This window comes from Ovis canadensis, chromosome 6 (assembly GCF_042477335.2).
Source record: "Ovis canadensis isolate MfBH-ARS-UI-01 breed Bighorn chromosome 6, ARS-UI_OviCan_v2, whole genome shotgun sequence".
In the NCBI taxonomy this organism is placed as follows: domain Eukaryota; kingdom Metazoa; phylum Chordata; class Mammalia; order Artiodactyla; family Bovidae; genus Ovis; species Ovis canadensis.
Genome location: NC_091250.1, coordinates 62,559,826 through 62,575,757, shown reverse-complemented (window position 1 = coordinate 62,575,757; position 15,932 = coordinate 62,559,826). Strand labels below are relative to the sequence as shown.

The 15,932-nt window shown below is 37.6% G+C and overlaps 1 protein-coding gene and 1 non-coding gene across 3 annotated transcripts in view; one reads left to right on the top strand and one right to left on the bottom strand.

Annotated features, from left to right (window-relative positions):
• The window catches only part of STIM2 (stromal interaction molecule 2), a 183,721-nt gene that overhangs the window by 104,853 nt on the left and 62,936 nt on the right, over positions 1-15,932 (bottom strand). For both annotated transcript variants that reach the window (XM_069593824.1, XM_069593825.1), the window contains exon 2: positions 9,781-9,911. In XM_069593824.1, the coding sequence (XP_069449925.1) occupies positions 9,781-9,911 (131 nt within the window). The remainder of the gene's footprint in view (positions 1-9,780; positions 9,912-15,932) is intronic.
• On the top strand, positions 12,876-12,958 carry TRNAL-UAA (transfer RNA leucine (anticodon UAA)). The gene has a single exon. It is a non-coding gene; the product is annotated as a tRNA-Leu (tRNA).

The window sequence follows — 15,932 nt, the reverse complement described above, 5'->3', positions numbered from 1 at the left end:
CTTTCTATGGCTAAGTCATATTCTATTATATACCATATCGTCTATCCCATTCATCTATTGGTGGATGCTTAGGTTGCTTCCATATCTTGGCAACTTTAAATAATGCTGCTATGAACCTGTGGTGCATGTATGTTTTGAATTCATGTTCTCGTTTTATTCAGATACATACTCAGCAAATTTTCAAATCTGAGGAAAGAGCCATGGGAATCTCAGATTCAAAGCCAGTCGGCTAAAGTTCATAAACATAACCAGAGATTTGTGGCTGGCACCTGAAGTAAGGGCAGTATAATGGGACTGAGTCCTTTAACTCAGGATTTGATACTATCTCCAGGTAGAGAGTGTCAGAACTGAATTCCTGGAAATGCAGTTGGGTGTTAGAAAACTGAAAAACTGCTTGGTGTCAGAAAAAACCCCAGTAATAATATTTATAACCTGATATATCAATAACAAGACTAATTTTATTATGTAGATTTTAATATTTAAAAATCTAACCTATTTAGGCTAAAACTGAACCAATCTTAATTTATAAGTTCTGAAATGTAGCTATCTAAAACTATTCTAGTTTTAAAAAGTGAAAGTACACACTAATCTTTTTTTTAACATTTTTTAATACCAAAACTTTCCAAATTAACCACATATGCTCTTCCAGTCCCACCTCTAACTCTCCCCAAAATAATCCCTCTGAATTAATATATTTCTTAACCTAAAACAATGTTAAACAATTATTAGTTCCTCAGTAATACCAAAAATCAGAGGAATACAGCACCATTAGTGTAATAACTTAAAATTATAACCTTTCAACCCAGTACATGGTTTAGTGTTAAAAGTTATTTCCAATTTAATTGATGGACTGAATTATGAAACTGAACAGGGCACTCATCTACTTAACACTAGACACTCTGAGCTGACACGGAGTTTGATCAAACTAATACTGTAAATGATTAAGAAAATGTACAACAATATTTTCAGGAAATCTATTCAGTCTAGAGAATATAATTTCCTTTACAAAGAGTATCAAAGATATGAACATAAAATGCTATTTATTCCATAATTCATATGGATAGTAATAATTTATGGAGTAAATAAAACTTAACATTAGAATATTGATCTTCAAGATCCTAAGTAAATATACTGGCAACTAAATAAACCATTTAGACAATCTTGAAAGGATTAGAATGAACAATTTATCACTAATAATCTAGAGCATTACTTTTAAATGCTTTACTAAAAAACTAAAAGTACTTTTATAGCTTAATTTTGTTGTGTATATTGTGTGTCCTATATTGTGTGTCTTCGTAGTGGAAGAGAGAAAAAATGTTGATGATGCTGAGAGAAAGAATTACTCAGTATAACAAAGTGACTCTTAATAAATGACAACTACTTTGTTACATTCTAGTAAGTAAAACAACCCATCAACTTCATTTCATTTACTCTACTTTTTGACCAATAGAATATATTTACATACTGCAAATACTTTTTAAGTTCCTGTTGCTGCTGCTAAGTCGCTTCAGTCGTGTCCAACTCTGTGTGACCCCACAGACAGCAGCCCACCAGGCTCCCCCATCCGTGGGATTCTCTAGGCAAGAACACTGGAGTGGGTTGCCATTTCCTTCTCCAGGGCATGAAAGTGAAAAGTGAAAGTGAAGTCACTCAGTCGTGTCCGACTCTTAGTGTTGAGAACAATGTAAAATAGGACTATCCTGTCATCTGTAGTTCTAAAAGTGAACAAATAAATTTGACTATTTTGAACTGAAGCCATGTTTTGGTATTACTGGAACTGAACTCAATTCAAAATGATTTAAACCCAATGAGAAGAGATTATTAGCTCAGTAAGCAGAAATCAGTTGATGCAGAGACAGTCAAAAAAAAAAAAAAGACTCAAGAGTTAATATCTGATCTAATAAGTACTAACAAATCACTGTTAAACTTCTAAGCTAGAGAAAAACATTCTCAAAGTGATATGCATGATGAATTAGAAAAGAAAAATGTAGAAGTGATAATCTACCCATAAAATAATAAATACCTAGATTAAAATGGAACAATAACTAGAACAGATAAGTGGAAAAGAGGAAGGAGGAATTAATTCTAAAAACACAAAATTTCATTTATAGCAGGGGTTGACACACTACAGCCCAATACTTGTTTTTGTACAAACAAAGTTTTATTGAAACACAGTCATGACCATTACTCCATATACTGTCTGTGGCTGCTTGGCACTACAACGGGAGTGATGAGTAGATACAGCAGAGATTATATGGCCCACAAACATCTGAAATATTTATCAGCTAGCCTATGTTAGTTTCCTAGGGCTGCTGTAATAAAGTGCCATAAACTGAATGGCTTAAAATGACAGAAATTCATTCTTTCTCAGGTCAGGAGGCTATAAATGTGAAATCAAGTGTTAGCAGGGCCATGCTCTCTCAAAGGCTCTAGGGGACAACCTGTTTGATACCTTTCTCTTGGTTTCTGGGGTCATCAGCAACTCTTGTCATTCCCTGACTTGTAACTTCACAACTCCAATCTCTGCCTCCACTGTCACATGATAATCTTCCCCCCATATCTGCCTTTCCACATGGTTTTCTCTTCTCTTACAAAGACACCAGTCATACTGAACTAAGGACCCATGCTACTCCATTATACGTGCCTATTAAATAACTACACCTGAAACAAACCCATTTCCAGATAAGTTCACACTCTGAGGTTCTGGGGGTTAGGACTTCAAAATATTTAGGGAGTGGGATACATTTCAACCCTTAACCTGGTCCTTTACATTAAAGTCTGCCAACTCCTGACTTAGAAGACTTTAAAAAAAGGAGAAATAGGATTCAGAAAAAGATGGCGGAGGAATAGGACAGGAAGACCACTTTCTCCCTCACAAATTCCTCAAAAGAACATTTCAACGCTGAGCAAACTCCACAAAACAACTTCTGTAGGCTGGCAGAGAACATCAGGCAACCAGAAAAGCAGACCATTGTCTTCAAAAACAGCACTCCAGAGAGAAGAAACCCAGCTCTACCCACCAGAACTCCAACACAAGCCTCCCTAACCAGGAAACCTTGGCAAGCCACTGATAGAACCCCACCCACAGTGAGGAAGCTCCATAATAAAGAGAACTCCACAGATTACCAGAATATAAAAAGGCCATCCCAAACGCAGCAATATAACCAAGATGAAGAGACAGAGGAATACTTAGCAGGTAAAGGAACAGGAGAGTTGCCCACCAAACCAAACAAAAGAGGAAGAAGTAGGGAATCTACCTGAGAAGGAATTCCGAATATTGATAGTGAAAATGATCCAAAATCTTGAAATCAAAATGGAATCACAGATAAATAGCCTAGAGACAATGATTAAGAAGATGCAAGAAAGGTTTAACAAGGACCTAAAAGAAATAAAAAAGAGTCAAAATATAATGAATAACACAATAAATGAGATCAGAAACACTCTGGAGGCAACAAATAGTAGCATAATGGAGGCAGAAGATAGGATTAGTGAAATAGAAGATAGAATGACAGAAATAAATGAATCAGAGAGGAAACAAGAAAAACGAATTAAAAGAAACGAGGACAATCTCAGAGACCTCCAGGACAATATGAAACGCTCCAACATTCGAATTATAGGAGTCCCAGAAGAAGAAGACAGAAAGAAAGATCATGAGAAAATCCTTGAGGAGATAATAGTTGAAAACTTCCCTAAAATGGGGAAGGAAATAATCACCCAAGTCCAAGAAACACAGAGAGTTCCAAATAGGATGAACCCAAGGCGAAACACCCCAAGACACATATTAATCAAATTAACAAAGATCAAACACAAAGAACAAATATTAAAAGCAGCAAGGGAAAAACAACAAATAACACACAAGGGGATTCCCATAAGGATAACAGCTGATCTTTCAATAGAAACTCTTCAGGCCAGGAGGGAATGGCAAGACATACTTAAAGTGATGAAAGACAATAACCTACAGCCCAGATTACTGTACCCAGCAAGGATCTCATTCAAATACGAAGGAGAAATCAAAAGCTTTACAGACAAGCAAAAGCTGAGAGAATTCAGCTCCACCAAACCAGCTCTCCAACAAATTCTAAAGGATATTCTCTAGACAGGAAACACGAAAAGGGTGTATAAACCCAAACCCAAAACAATAAAGTAAATGGTAACGGGATCATACTTATCAATAATTACCTGAAACATAAATGGGTTGAACGCCCCAACCAAAAGGCAAAGAGTGGCCGAATGGATACAAAAACAAGACCCCTCTATATGCTGCTTACAAGAGACCCACCTCAAAACAAGGGACACATACAGACTGAAAGTGAAGGGCTGGAAAAAGATATACCACACAAATAGAGACCAAAAGAAAGCAGGAGTGGCAATACTCATATCCGATAAAATAGACTTTAAAACAAAGGCTGAGAAAAGAGACAAAGAAGGCCACTACATAATGATCAAAGGATCAATCCAAGAAGAAGATATAACAATTATAAATATATATGCACCCAATATAGGAGTACTGCAATATGTAAGACAAATGCTAACAAGTATGAAAGGGGAAATCAACAATAATGCAATAATAGTGGGAGATTTTAATAGCCCACTCACACCTATGGACAGATCAACTAAACAGAAAATTAACAAAGAAACGCAAACTTTAAATGATACATTAGATCAGTTAGACCTAATTGATATCTATAGGGCATTTCACCCCAAAACAATGAACTTCACCTTTTTTTCAAGTGCTCATGGAACCTTCTCCAGGATAGATCACATCCTGGGCCATAAATCTAAACTTGATAAATTCAAAAAAATCGAAATCATTCCAAGCATCTTTTCTGACCATAATGCATTAAGATTAGATCTCAATTACAGGAGAAAAACTATTAAAAATTCCAACATATAGAGGTTGAACAACACACTTCGGAATAACCAACAAATCACAGAAGAAATCAAAAAAGAAATCAAAATATGCATAGAAACTAATGAAAATGAAAACACAACAACCCAAAACCTGTGGGACACTATAAAAGCAGTGCTAAGAGGAAAGTTCATAGCAATACAGGCATACCTCAAGAAACAAGAAAAAAGTCAAATAAATAACCTAACTCTACACCTAAAGCAACTAGAAAAGGAAGAATTGGAGAACCCCAGAGTTAGTAGAAGGAAAGAAATCTTAAAAATTAGGGCAGAAATAAATGCAAAAGAAACAAAAGAGAACATAGCAAAAATTAACAAAGCCAAAAGCTGGTTCTTTGAAAGGATAAATAAAATTGACAAACCATTAGCCAGACTCATTAAGAAGCAAAGAGAGAAAAATCAAATCAATAAAATTAGAAATGAAAATGGAGAGATCACAACAGACAACACAGAAATACAAAGGATCATAAGAGACTACTATCAGCAGTTGTATGCCAATAAAATGGACAACGTGGAAGAAATGGACCAATTCTTAGAAAAGTACAATTTTCCAAAACTGAACCAGGAAGAAATAGAAAATCTTAACAGACCCATCACAAGCACGGAAATTGAAACTGTAATCAGAAATCTTCCAGCAAACAAAAGCCCAGGTCCAGACGGCTTCACAGCTGAATTCTACCAAAACTTTCGAGAAGAGCTAACACCTATCCTCCTCAAACTCTTCCAGAAAATTGCAGAGGAAGGTAAACTACCAAACTCATTCTATGAGGCCACCATCACCCTAATACCAAAACCTGACAAAGATGTCACAAAAAAAGAAAACTACAGGCCAATATCACTGATGAACATAGATGCAAAAATCCTCAACAAAATTCTAGCAATCAGAATCCAACAACACATTAAAAAGATCATACACCATGACCAAATGGGCTTTATCCCAGGGATGCAAGGATTCTTCAATATCCGCAAATCAATCAATGTAATTCACCACATTAACAAATTGAAAAATAAAAACCATATGATTATCTCAATAGATGCAGAGAAGGCCTTTGACAAAATTCAACATCCATTTATGATAAAAACTCTCCAGAAAGCAGGAATAGAAGGAACATACCTCAACATAACAAAAGCTATATATGACAAACCCACAGCAAACATTATCCTCAATGGTGAAAAATTGAAAGCATTTCCCCTAAAGTCAGGAACAAGACAAGGATGTCCACTTTCACCGCTACTATTCAACATAGTTCTGGAAGTTTTGGCCACAGCAATCAGAGCAGAAAAAGAAATAAAAGGAATCCAAATTGGAAAAGAAGAAGTAAAACTCTCACTGTTTGCAGATGACATGATCCTCTACATGGAAAACCCTAAAGACTCCACCAGAAAATTACTAGAGCTCATCAATGAATATAGTAAAGTTGCAGGATATAAAATCAACACACAGAAATCCCTTGCATTCCTATACACTAACAATGAGAAAGTAGAAAAAGAAATTAAGGAAACAATTCCATTCACCATTGCAACGAAAAGAATAAAATACTTAGGAATACATCTACCTAAAGAAACTAAAGACCTATATATAGAAAACTATAAAACACTGATGAAAGAAATCAAAGAGGACACTAATAGATGGAGAAATATACCATGTTCATGGATCAGAAGAATCAATATAGTGAAAATGAGTATACTACCCAAAGCAATTTACAAATTCAATGCAATCCCTATCAAGCTACCAGCCATATTTTTCACAGAACTAGAACAAATAATTTCAAGATTTGTATGGAAATACAAAAAACCTCGAATAGCCAAAGCAATCTTGAGAAAGAAGAATGGAACTGGAGGAATCAACTTGCCTGACTTCAGGCTCTACTACAAAGCCACAGTCATCAAAACAGTATGGTACTGGCACAAAGACAGACATATAGATCAATGGAACAAAACAGAAAGCCCAGAGATAAATCCACACACATATGGACACCTTATCTTTGACAAAGGAGGCAAGAATATACAATGGAGTAAAGACAATCTCTTTAACAAGTGGTGCTGGGAAAACTGGTCAACCACTTGTAAAAGAATGAAACTAGATCACTTTCTAACACCGCACACAAAAATAAACTCAAAATGGATTAAAGATCTAAATGTAAGACCAGAAACTATAAAACTCCTAGAGGAGAACATAGGCAAAACACTCTCCGACATAAATCACAGCAGGATCCTCTATGATCCACCTCCCAGAATTCTGGAAATAAAAGCAAAAATAAACAAATGGGATCTAATTAAAATTAAAAGCTTCTGCACAACAAAGGAAAATATAAGCAAGGTGAAAAGACAGCCTTCTGAATGGGAGAAAATAATAGCAAATGAAGCAACTGACAAACAACTCATCTCAAAAATATACAAGCAACTTATGCAGCTCAATTCCAGAAAAATAAATGACCCAATCAAAAAATGGGCCAAAGAACTAAATAGACATTTCTCCAAAGAAGACATACGGATGGCTAACAAACGCATGAAAAGATGCTCAACATCACTCATTATCAGAGAAATGCAATTCAAAACCACAATGAGGTACCACTTCACACCAGTCAGAATGGCTGCGATCCAAAAATCTGCAAGCAATAAATGCTGGAGAGGGTGTGGAGAAAAGGGAACCCTCCTACACTGTTGGTGGGAATGCAAACTAGTACAGCCACTATGGAGAACAGTGTGGAGATTCCTTAAAAAATGGCAAATAGAACTACCTTATGACCCAGCAATCCCCCTGCTGGGCATATACACCGAGGAAACCAGAATTGAAAGAGACACATGTACCCCAATGTTCATCGCAGCACTGTTTATAATAGCCAGGACATGGAAACAACCTAGATGTCCATCAGCAGATGAATGGATAAGAAAGCTGTGGTACATATACACAATGGAGTATTACTCAGCCGTTAAAAAGAATTCATTTGAATCAGTTCTGATGAGATGGATGAAACTGGAGCCGATTATACAGAGTGAAGTAAGCCAGAAAGAACACCACCAATACAGTATACTAACACATATATATGGAATTTAGAAAGATGGCAATGGCGACCCTGTATGCAAGACAGGAAAAAAGACACAGCTGTGTATAACGGACTTTTGGACTCAGAGGGAGAGGGAGAGGGTGGGATGATTTGGGAGAATGGCATTCTAACATGTATACTATCATGTAAGAATTGAATTGCCAGTCTATGTCTGACGCAGGATACAGCATGTTTGGGGCTGGTGCATGGGGATGACCCACAGAGATGTTATGGGGAGGGAGGTGGGAGGGGGGTTCATGTTTGGGAACACATGTAAGAATTCAAGATTTTTTAAAAAAAAGAAACAAATGAAAAAAAAAAAAAAGGAGAAATAGGTCCACAAGTGCCATTGAGGATTTCAAAGAGAGGATCTGGGATTTTGTTTTAGATAAACTAAGCTGAAAACAAGAGTCCTCAAAAGACATCAGGCAGAAGGCCATACATGTAGGTCAGAATCTGGACTGACTTAGAGATGGAGGAAATAAGAGTAACCTAAAAACAGATGAGGAGTTTCAAGGCAAATGTTTTATGAAGGTATTGAAAGTGTTAGTCGCTCAGTCGTATCCAACTCTTTGCAACCCCATGGACTGTAGCCCTCCAGGCTCCTCTGTGAATTGAATTCTCCAGGCAAGAACATTGGAGTGGGTTGCCATTTCCTTCTCCAGGGGATCTTCCTGACCCAGGGATCGAAACTAGGTCTCCCATACTGGTGGGAGACCATATTCTTTACCATTTAACCACCAGGGATACAGCAGGTAAAAAATGGATCTTTAGAGAATGCTACTGTTACATAACAATGTGATTAGACAACAGTGTGATGAGAAGATGTCACTGTTATACAACATAAGATAATGTAGAAAAAAATGTAATTTAGTATTATATAAACTAAAAGAGAAACAGTGTCAACAGTGACAGATACAACAAAAAGGTTGAACAAACCTAAAAGATGACCAGGAAATTTGGTAAGAATGAGACCATAATCAAACAAAGAACACAATTTCTACAAAGAAAACTAAAAGGGACACCAGACCAGGGGTAAGGTGAGAATCCTTTAAAAAAAAAGCATTATTTATTTGTACAGTGGTTACAGGCAACTATGACACCGGTGACCCCCAATAAACCACATATACTGGCATTAATATTTTCATATAATCCTATCCCACACACACTCTGAATTCAGCCAATTAACTTGTTTTAAAATTTGATATTAACAGGTATTGGCAAGCAGGGGTATGATAAGCACTTTCACATGGGAACTTGTTTTCTTGGAACACTGCCACCTGGAAGGCCAGTTGTCATGTTATGAGGAAGTTTGAGCTAGCCCCCTGAATGATGACAGCTTAGTAATTGCCAAATGGAGAGACTGAAGGGGAAGAAGTCATCTGAGATATTTCAGCCCACAAGAGATCACAACTGAATACAACTGCCACCGTGATCCTGGGCCATAACTGTGGGAACACAAAATGTACCCAGCAAAGCCCGATCAACCCAGAGAACCAGGATAAATAACAAATTGTTGTTGTTTTAGATGACGAAATGTGGTGGTGGTTTATAAAACAGAAATAGGTGACACAGAACAGAATATATGTTTGAGAAACACAAGTACATGAAGCCAAGGATTCTTATAAAACTGGGAAGACATATATGCATGAAAAAGAGAAAAAATCATGCTAAATACAAAGAGTAAAATTAAAACATAAAAAAAAAAAAACTAAAGACGAGGAAAATGGAGTTGAGTCATATAAGGAATAATGGGAAAATTCAAGACTATAAACTTGGTCACACTGTTACAAGAGAATATCAGTGAAAAAGGGTCTCCACCTACTTCATCACTTTCATCTACTTCGATTCCACCATCTTTGTCATCATCCATTTGTTTATGTATTGTTTGAAGAGCTTCTAGACTAAATCTATCTTCTTCTGTGAAGCATGGTGGACTCAGTGACAGGCATGGATCTGAAATAAAACAAAGGGCAATTACTAACCTGCCACCCAAAACACAGGCTATAGTCAAGAGAGTTGAATTTCAAACAAAACCAACAAATTAAATTTCAGACTAAGTCAAACTAACATGCTTTAAGAATTCTATCTAGTAAGGTATTCTTCACATCAAAAGTATAGTATATGAACATATTGACTAAAAATAAATAATCCAACTTAACTGATATCAAACTACAACCAATACTAAATTCAAATTTTCCACATTCTTCCACATCTTCAATCATCTTCTTATCCAACTCATGATTTGTAAATTAACCCCCCCCAAAAAAAAACAGATAAACTCCCTCCTTAAAAACTAAAAAAAAAAAAAAAAAAATCACAGAGCACAAGAGGTTTCTTTATATAGTCCAGTTTAAAATGTAAGTCCTTACGGCAACATCACAAAGAATACAAGAAAAAGAAATGCAGAACATTGACATGATCCTTAGAAATGTCTTTATTATTTTTCTAACAGAGTCTAAGAATCCATCACATGATTCTCTAAATGTGTAACTTCTTAGATTCAACAAGGAAAAACTAAATTTTTAAAAACCTTGTTCTTCATATTTTTCTTAACATACATTTACTGCCTAAATAATTTTGTATGGAAATAAGTGAATCCTCACATGTAGATTGTCAAAAAATAACAATTTAGAGAGAATAAGTCATTTTTCATGACTTAAAATGAGATTAATAAAAACTACCTCTTGCTGACCTCAAATAATAAACAGCCTATATACCAAAATGGAAAAGTACTGTCAAAACTTCACTCATACTCAATATGGCTGACTGGTAGACTGACAAATTCCAAGAACTGATTTATACCAAATCACTAAAGTAGTAAAATAACATCCTTTTAAAATATCATCAAATTCACATGTATTTCCACAAATAGTGTGGTCTTAAAGTTTAAAATCAAAGCTGTGGTTTTTCCAGTAGTCATGAAAGGATGTGAGAATTGGACCATAAAAAAGGCTGAGAACCAAAGAACTGATGCTTTTGAATTGTGGTGCTGGAGAACACTCCTGAGAATCTCTTGGACTGCAGGGAGATCAAACCAGTCACTCCTAAAAGAAATCGACCCTGAATGCACTGGAAGGACTCTTGCTGAAACTGAAGCTCCAATACTGGCCACTTTATGTGAAGAGCTGACTCACCGGAAAAGACCCAGAAGATGGGAAAGATTTAAGGCAAAAGGAGAAAGGGGTGGCAGAAGATAAGATGGTTAGACAGCATCACTGACTCAATGGACATGAATCCGAGCAAACTCTGGGAGACAGTGAAGGAAAGGAGAGCCTGGTGTGCTGCAGTCCATGAGCTTGCAGAAAGTCAGGCATGACTTGGTGACTGAACAACAGCAACAGTGTAAAATGGTTATAACAATAGTTTAAAACCTAGTTTATCATCTGGTCTTATTTCAAACTAACTGACTGTGCACAAATCACTTGTCCTTATGTCTTAGTTACATCTCCAAAATAAAGCAAGCAGACTAGATATTTACTAAGCTCTACTGCAGTTATAATGGCCTGCTGCTGCTGCTAAGTCGCTTCAGTCGTGTCCGACTCTGTGCGACCACACAGACGGCAGCCCACCTAAGAGTATCTAATTCTACACTGAGGGGAAAAAAATAAGAAAAGAAGTCAGTTGTGGAGATCAACTAATAACTTCCTCTAAAAACAAAACAAAACAATTTAAGCCTCATTACCTACATGTTCTACTTACAGACCATTTTGGCAATTTAACATTCATTTTTAATAGTTTTAAATCAAAACTTATTTTCATTCCTTTAGTCTTGAAAGGGAAGGAAACAGAAAAGCCTATAAAAATAAAAAAATGAAATTATGTTACGTGACATAAATGTGTAAATATTTAAAACTCTAATTAACATTTGCTAAAAATCTAAGAACTTATAAAAATAATGGTCAAGTATAATCCCTAATTCACAAAACATCCAGAACTCTGAGATGCCCACAACTTTTCCTGAAAGGATGCAAAATAAAATATAAGCTCTCAGGTATCACAACAACATATGGCATAAAGAAGATTATGTGTATAATGTGTTATTGCCTCTCAAAGACATATTTTTATACGTATTTTATTTTGCAAATAAGCGTATGAAGTGAAAGTTTATTATAACTAGCACATAAGGAAAGGGTCAGCATCACTCACTCTGATTAAATAGGCTTTGTTGTTAAAACTAAGCAAAGTCAACAGTGAGGACAGTAAAAATGTTAAAAGCAGAGAAAAGGAGGAAGCCCTACAATCTGGAAAAAAACTCATATGTAAACAAAATTGTATTTAACTTAAATTAATAAAATACTATCTTTCAGAATCTACCTCTAAATGTAACTTCTTCATGACGTATTTTATAAAAACCAACTTCTGAGTACTTCTTTCTCTGAACACCATTCAATCCATTCAACAAATACCTACTGAGCACTACCATGTGTCAGGCATTGGAAATAGCAGTGAACAACAGAAAAATTTCTCTTAAAATTTACATTCTAGTGGAGGAGATGAGCACAACAAAATAAATAAGCAAAATGAATAGCATGTTGCTGCTGCTAAGTTGCGTCAGTCGTGACCAACTCTGTGCGACCCCATAGACGGCAGCCCACCAGGCTCCCCCATCCCTGGGATTCTCCAGGCAAGAACACTGGAGTGAGTTGCCGTTTCCTTCTCCAATGCATGAAAGTGAAAAGTGAAGTCGCTCAGTCATGTCCGACTCAGCGACCCCAGGGACTGCAGCCTACCAGGCTCCTCCGTCCATGGGATTTTCCAGGCAAGAGTACTGAATTTGGTCGCCAGTGCCTTCTCCGGAATAGCATGTTAGGAGTGGTAAATATTAAGGAAAAACAGAACAAAGAGCCGATAATGAAATGCCAAAGAATTTGAAATTCTCAACCATATCTTTATTCTCAAATCATTCTTTAATATTGTACCAGAATAGCTGAGTGGTTAAGGCATTGGACTTAAGAGCCAATGGATTTATATCTTCATGGGTTCGAACCCCACTTCTGGTACAAGTCCTGCTTTGGCTTCCCTTGTGGCTCACCTAGTAAAGAATCCACCTGCAATGCAAGAGACCTGGGTTTGATCCCTGAGTTGGAAGATCCCCTGGAGAAGGGAAAGGCTACGCACTCCAGTATTCTGACCTGGAGAATTCCATGGACTGTACAGTCAATGGGGTCACAAAGAGTCGGACACAACTGAGCGACTTTCACTTTAACCTCTAATTGCTTAAAGTGATTCTGTCCATACGACTAAGCTTATGAAAAGGGCAGGGGGCATGTTCTTCCATTTCTCACATGCTCGTAATACCCACAACTTAGCTGGACACATTCTGGACTTCTGTAAATTCTGCTACTTCATACATTAACTAAATCACAAAGTTCCAGTCTTCTATACTGTGCAAACCACTGGTCAGCATTAGAAATTAAAGAGATAATAAGAGAATCCTGTACTTGAAAAAGCCCACAGGCTAAGGAGGAAAAGGGCATGCTGTTGGCACTGAGAACATTAATTGTGGAGTGCTGTGAGAGCATGGAAGGACAGCACCTAATCCAGACAGGGAAAGAAGAGGCAGAACTTTTCTAGAGGTAAACATGGGGAGTTTTAAAGAACTGTATTGATGACCTTGGGAAGGAGAGAAAGGCATGCATCATACATTCAGTGGCATGAAAAGAACACGAAACACTCAGAGAAATGCAGCTGGTTGATATGGCTGGCACAAATTATATTCAGACGAAAAAAATCAATAAACAAGAGATCAAAAACAACAGACTGGTTTCAAATAGGAAAAGGAGTACGTCAAGGCTGTATATTGTCACCCTGCTTATTTAACTTAAATGCAGAGTACATCATGAGAAACAGTGGGCTGGAAGAAACACAAGCTGGAGTCAAGATTGCCGGGAGAAATATCAATTACCTCTGATATGCAGATGACACCACCCTTATGGCAGAAAGTGAAGAGGAACTAAAAAGCCTCTTGACGAAAGTGAAAGTGGAGAGTGAAAAAGTTGGCTTCAAGCTCAACATTCAGAAAATGAAGATCATGGCATCTGGTCCCATTACTTCATGGGAAATAGATGGGGAAACAGTGGAAACAGTGTCAGACTTTATTTTGGGGGGCTCCAAAATCACTGCAGATGGTGACTGCAGCCATGAAATTAAAAGACACTTACTCCTTGGAAGGAAAGTTATGACCAACCTAGATAGTATATTCAAAAGCAGAGACATTACTTTGCTGACTAAGGTCCGTCTAGTCAAAGGTATGGTTTTTCCAGTGGTCATGTATGGATGTGAGAGTTGGACTGTGAAGAAGGCTGAGCACCAAAGAACTGATGCTTTTGAACTGTGGTGTTTTGAACTGTGGTGTTGGAGAAGACTCTTGAGAGTCCCTCGGACTGCAAGGAGGTCCAACCAGTCCATTCTGAAGGAGATCAGCCCTGGGATTTCTTTGGAAGGAATGATGCTAAAGCTGAAGCTCCAGTACTTTGGCCACCTCATGCGAAGAGTTGACTCACTGGAAAAGACTCTGATGCTGGGAGGGATTGGGGGCAGGAGGAGAAGGGGACGACGGAGGATGAGATGGCTGGATGGCATCACTGACTCGATGGACATGAGTCTGGGTGAACTCCGGGAGTTGGTGATGGACAGGGAGGCCTGGCGTGCTGCGATTCATGGGGTCGCAAAGAGTCGGACAACTGAGCAACTGAACTGACTGAAGAAGGGATAAAAACTTTAAAAGTAGTTTTTCCATACTAAGGAATTTGGATTTTTTACCCTGAAAACTATGAGAAGCCCATTAGGGATTTCAATGAGAAGACCAACAAAATCAGATTCATATAGAGAGATCAATCTGGTGACAGTGGAAGACAAATGGAGACAAGACTGGGAGGCACAATCACCAGGAAGTGCTGCCGGAATCCTGGCAGCACTCAACAGCCCATGCTCCCAAGAATGGGAAGGTAAGTGACAAAGACTGCTCTAAGGTTTGGTGTTTTGCCATGATGGAACAGCAGAAGGAAAGACAGGAGCTGAGGATACGGCAAGAGTGATCCATTTTTCCACATGAAATTCTGTTTCCATTTGGTACCGTGTCTTAAGGCCTTTGAATTCTAACTTAGATGAGTTGTAAATTCTGAACTCCATTACCTGTGCCAGAAAAACATCTATTTCTGCTTAACTGACTATGCCAAAGCCTTTGACTGTGAGGTAAAGGCTTGTGAATCACAATAAACTGTGGAAAATTCTGAAAGAGATGGGAATACCAGACCACCTGACCTGCCTCTTGAGAAACCTGTACGCAGATCAGGAAGCAACAGTTAGAACTGGACATGGAACAACACACTAGTTCCAAATAGGAAAAGGAGTACGTCAGGCTGTATATTGTCCACCCTGCTTATTTAACTTATATGTAGACTACATCATGACAAATGCTGGGCTGGAAGAAGCACAGGTCAGTCATGTCTGACTCTGCTATCCCATGGACTGTGGCCTGCCAGGCTCCTCTGTCCATAGAACTCTCCAGGCAAGAACACTGGAGTTGGTTGCCATTCCATTCTCCAGAGGATATGTCTGACCCAGGGATCGAACCCAGGTCTCTCACATTGCAGGTAGATTCTTTACCGTTTGAGCCACCAGGGAAGAACTGAAAGCTTAAACATATATAAATATCAGAAGCCAAATAAACTTCTGAATTTAAGTTATTTACCTGGAAAAATATATAAATGCCAGGCTTCAGGTTAGAAGCCAGAGACATAAAGGGTAAAAACAAAGTTAAACATGGCAAATGCAATGACAGACACGTAATGAATATATAATGGCAGCAAAACTTAGAGACAGTAGGCCTGCTCAGCAAGAAACAGATTTGAGAAGAAAATGATATTCACACTGAATCTTGAAAGCTGAGCAAGTATTCTCTAGGAAGACATCAATAGGCAAGAACATAAGCTGCTAATAGTTACACTAACAAACTAATGATGACAACAGCTA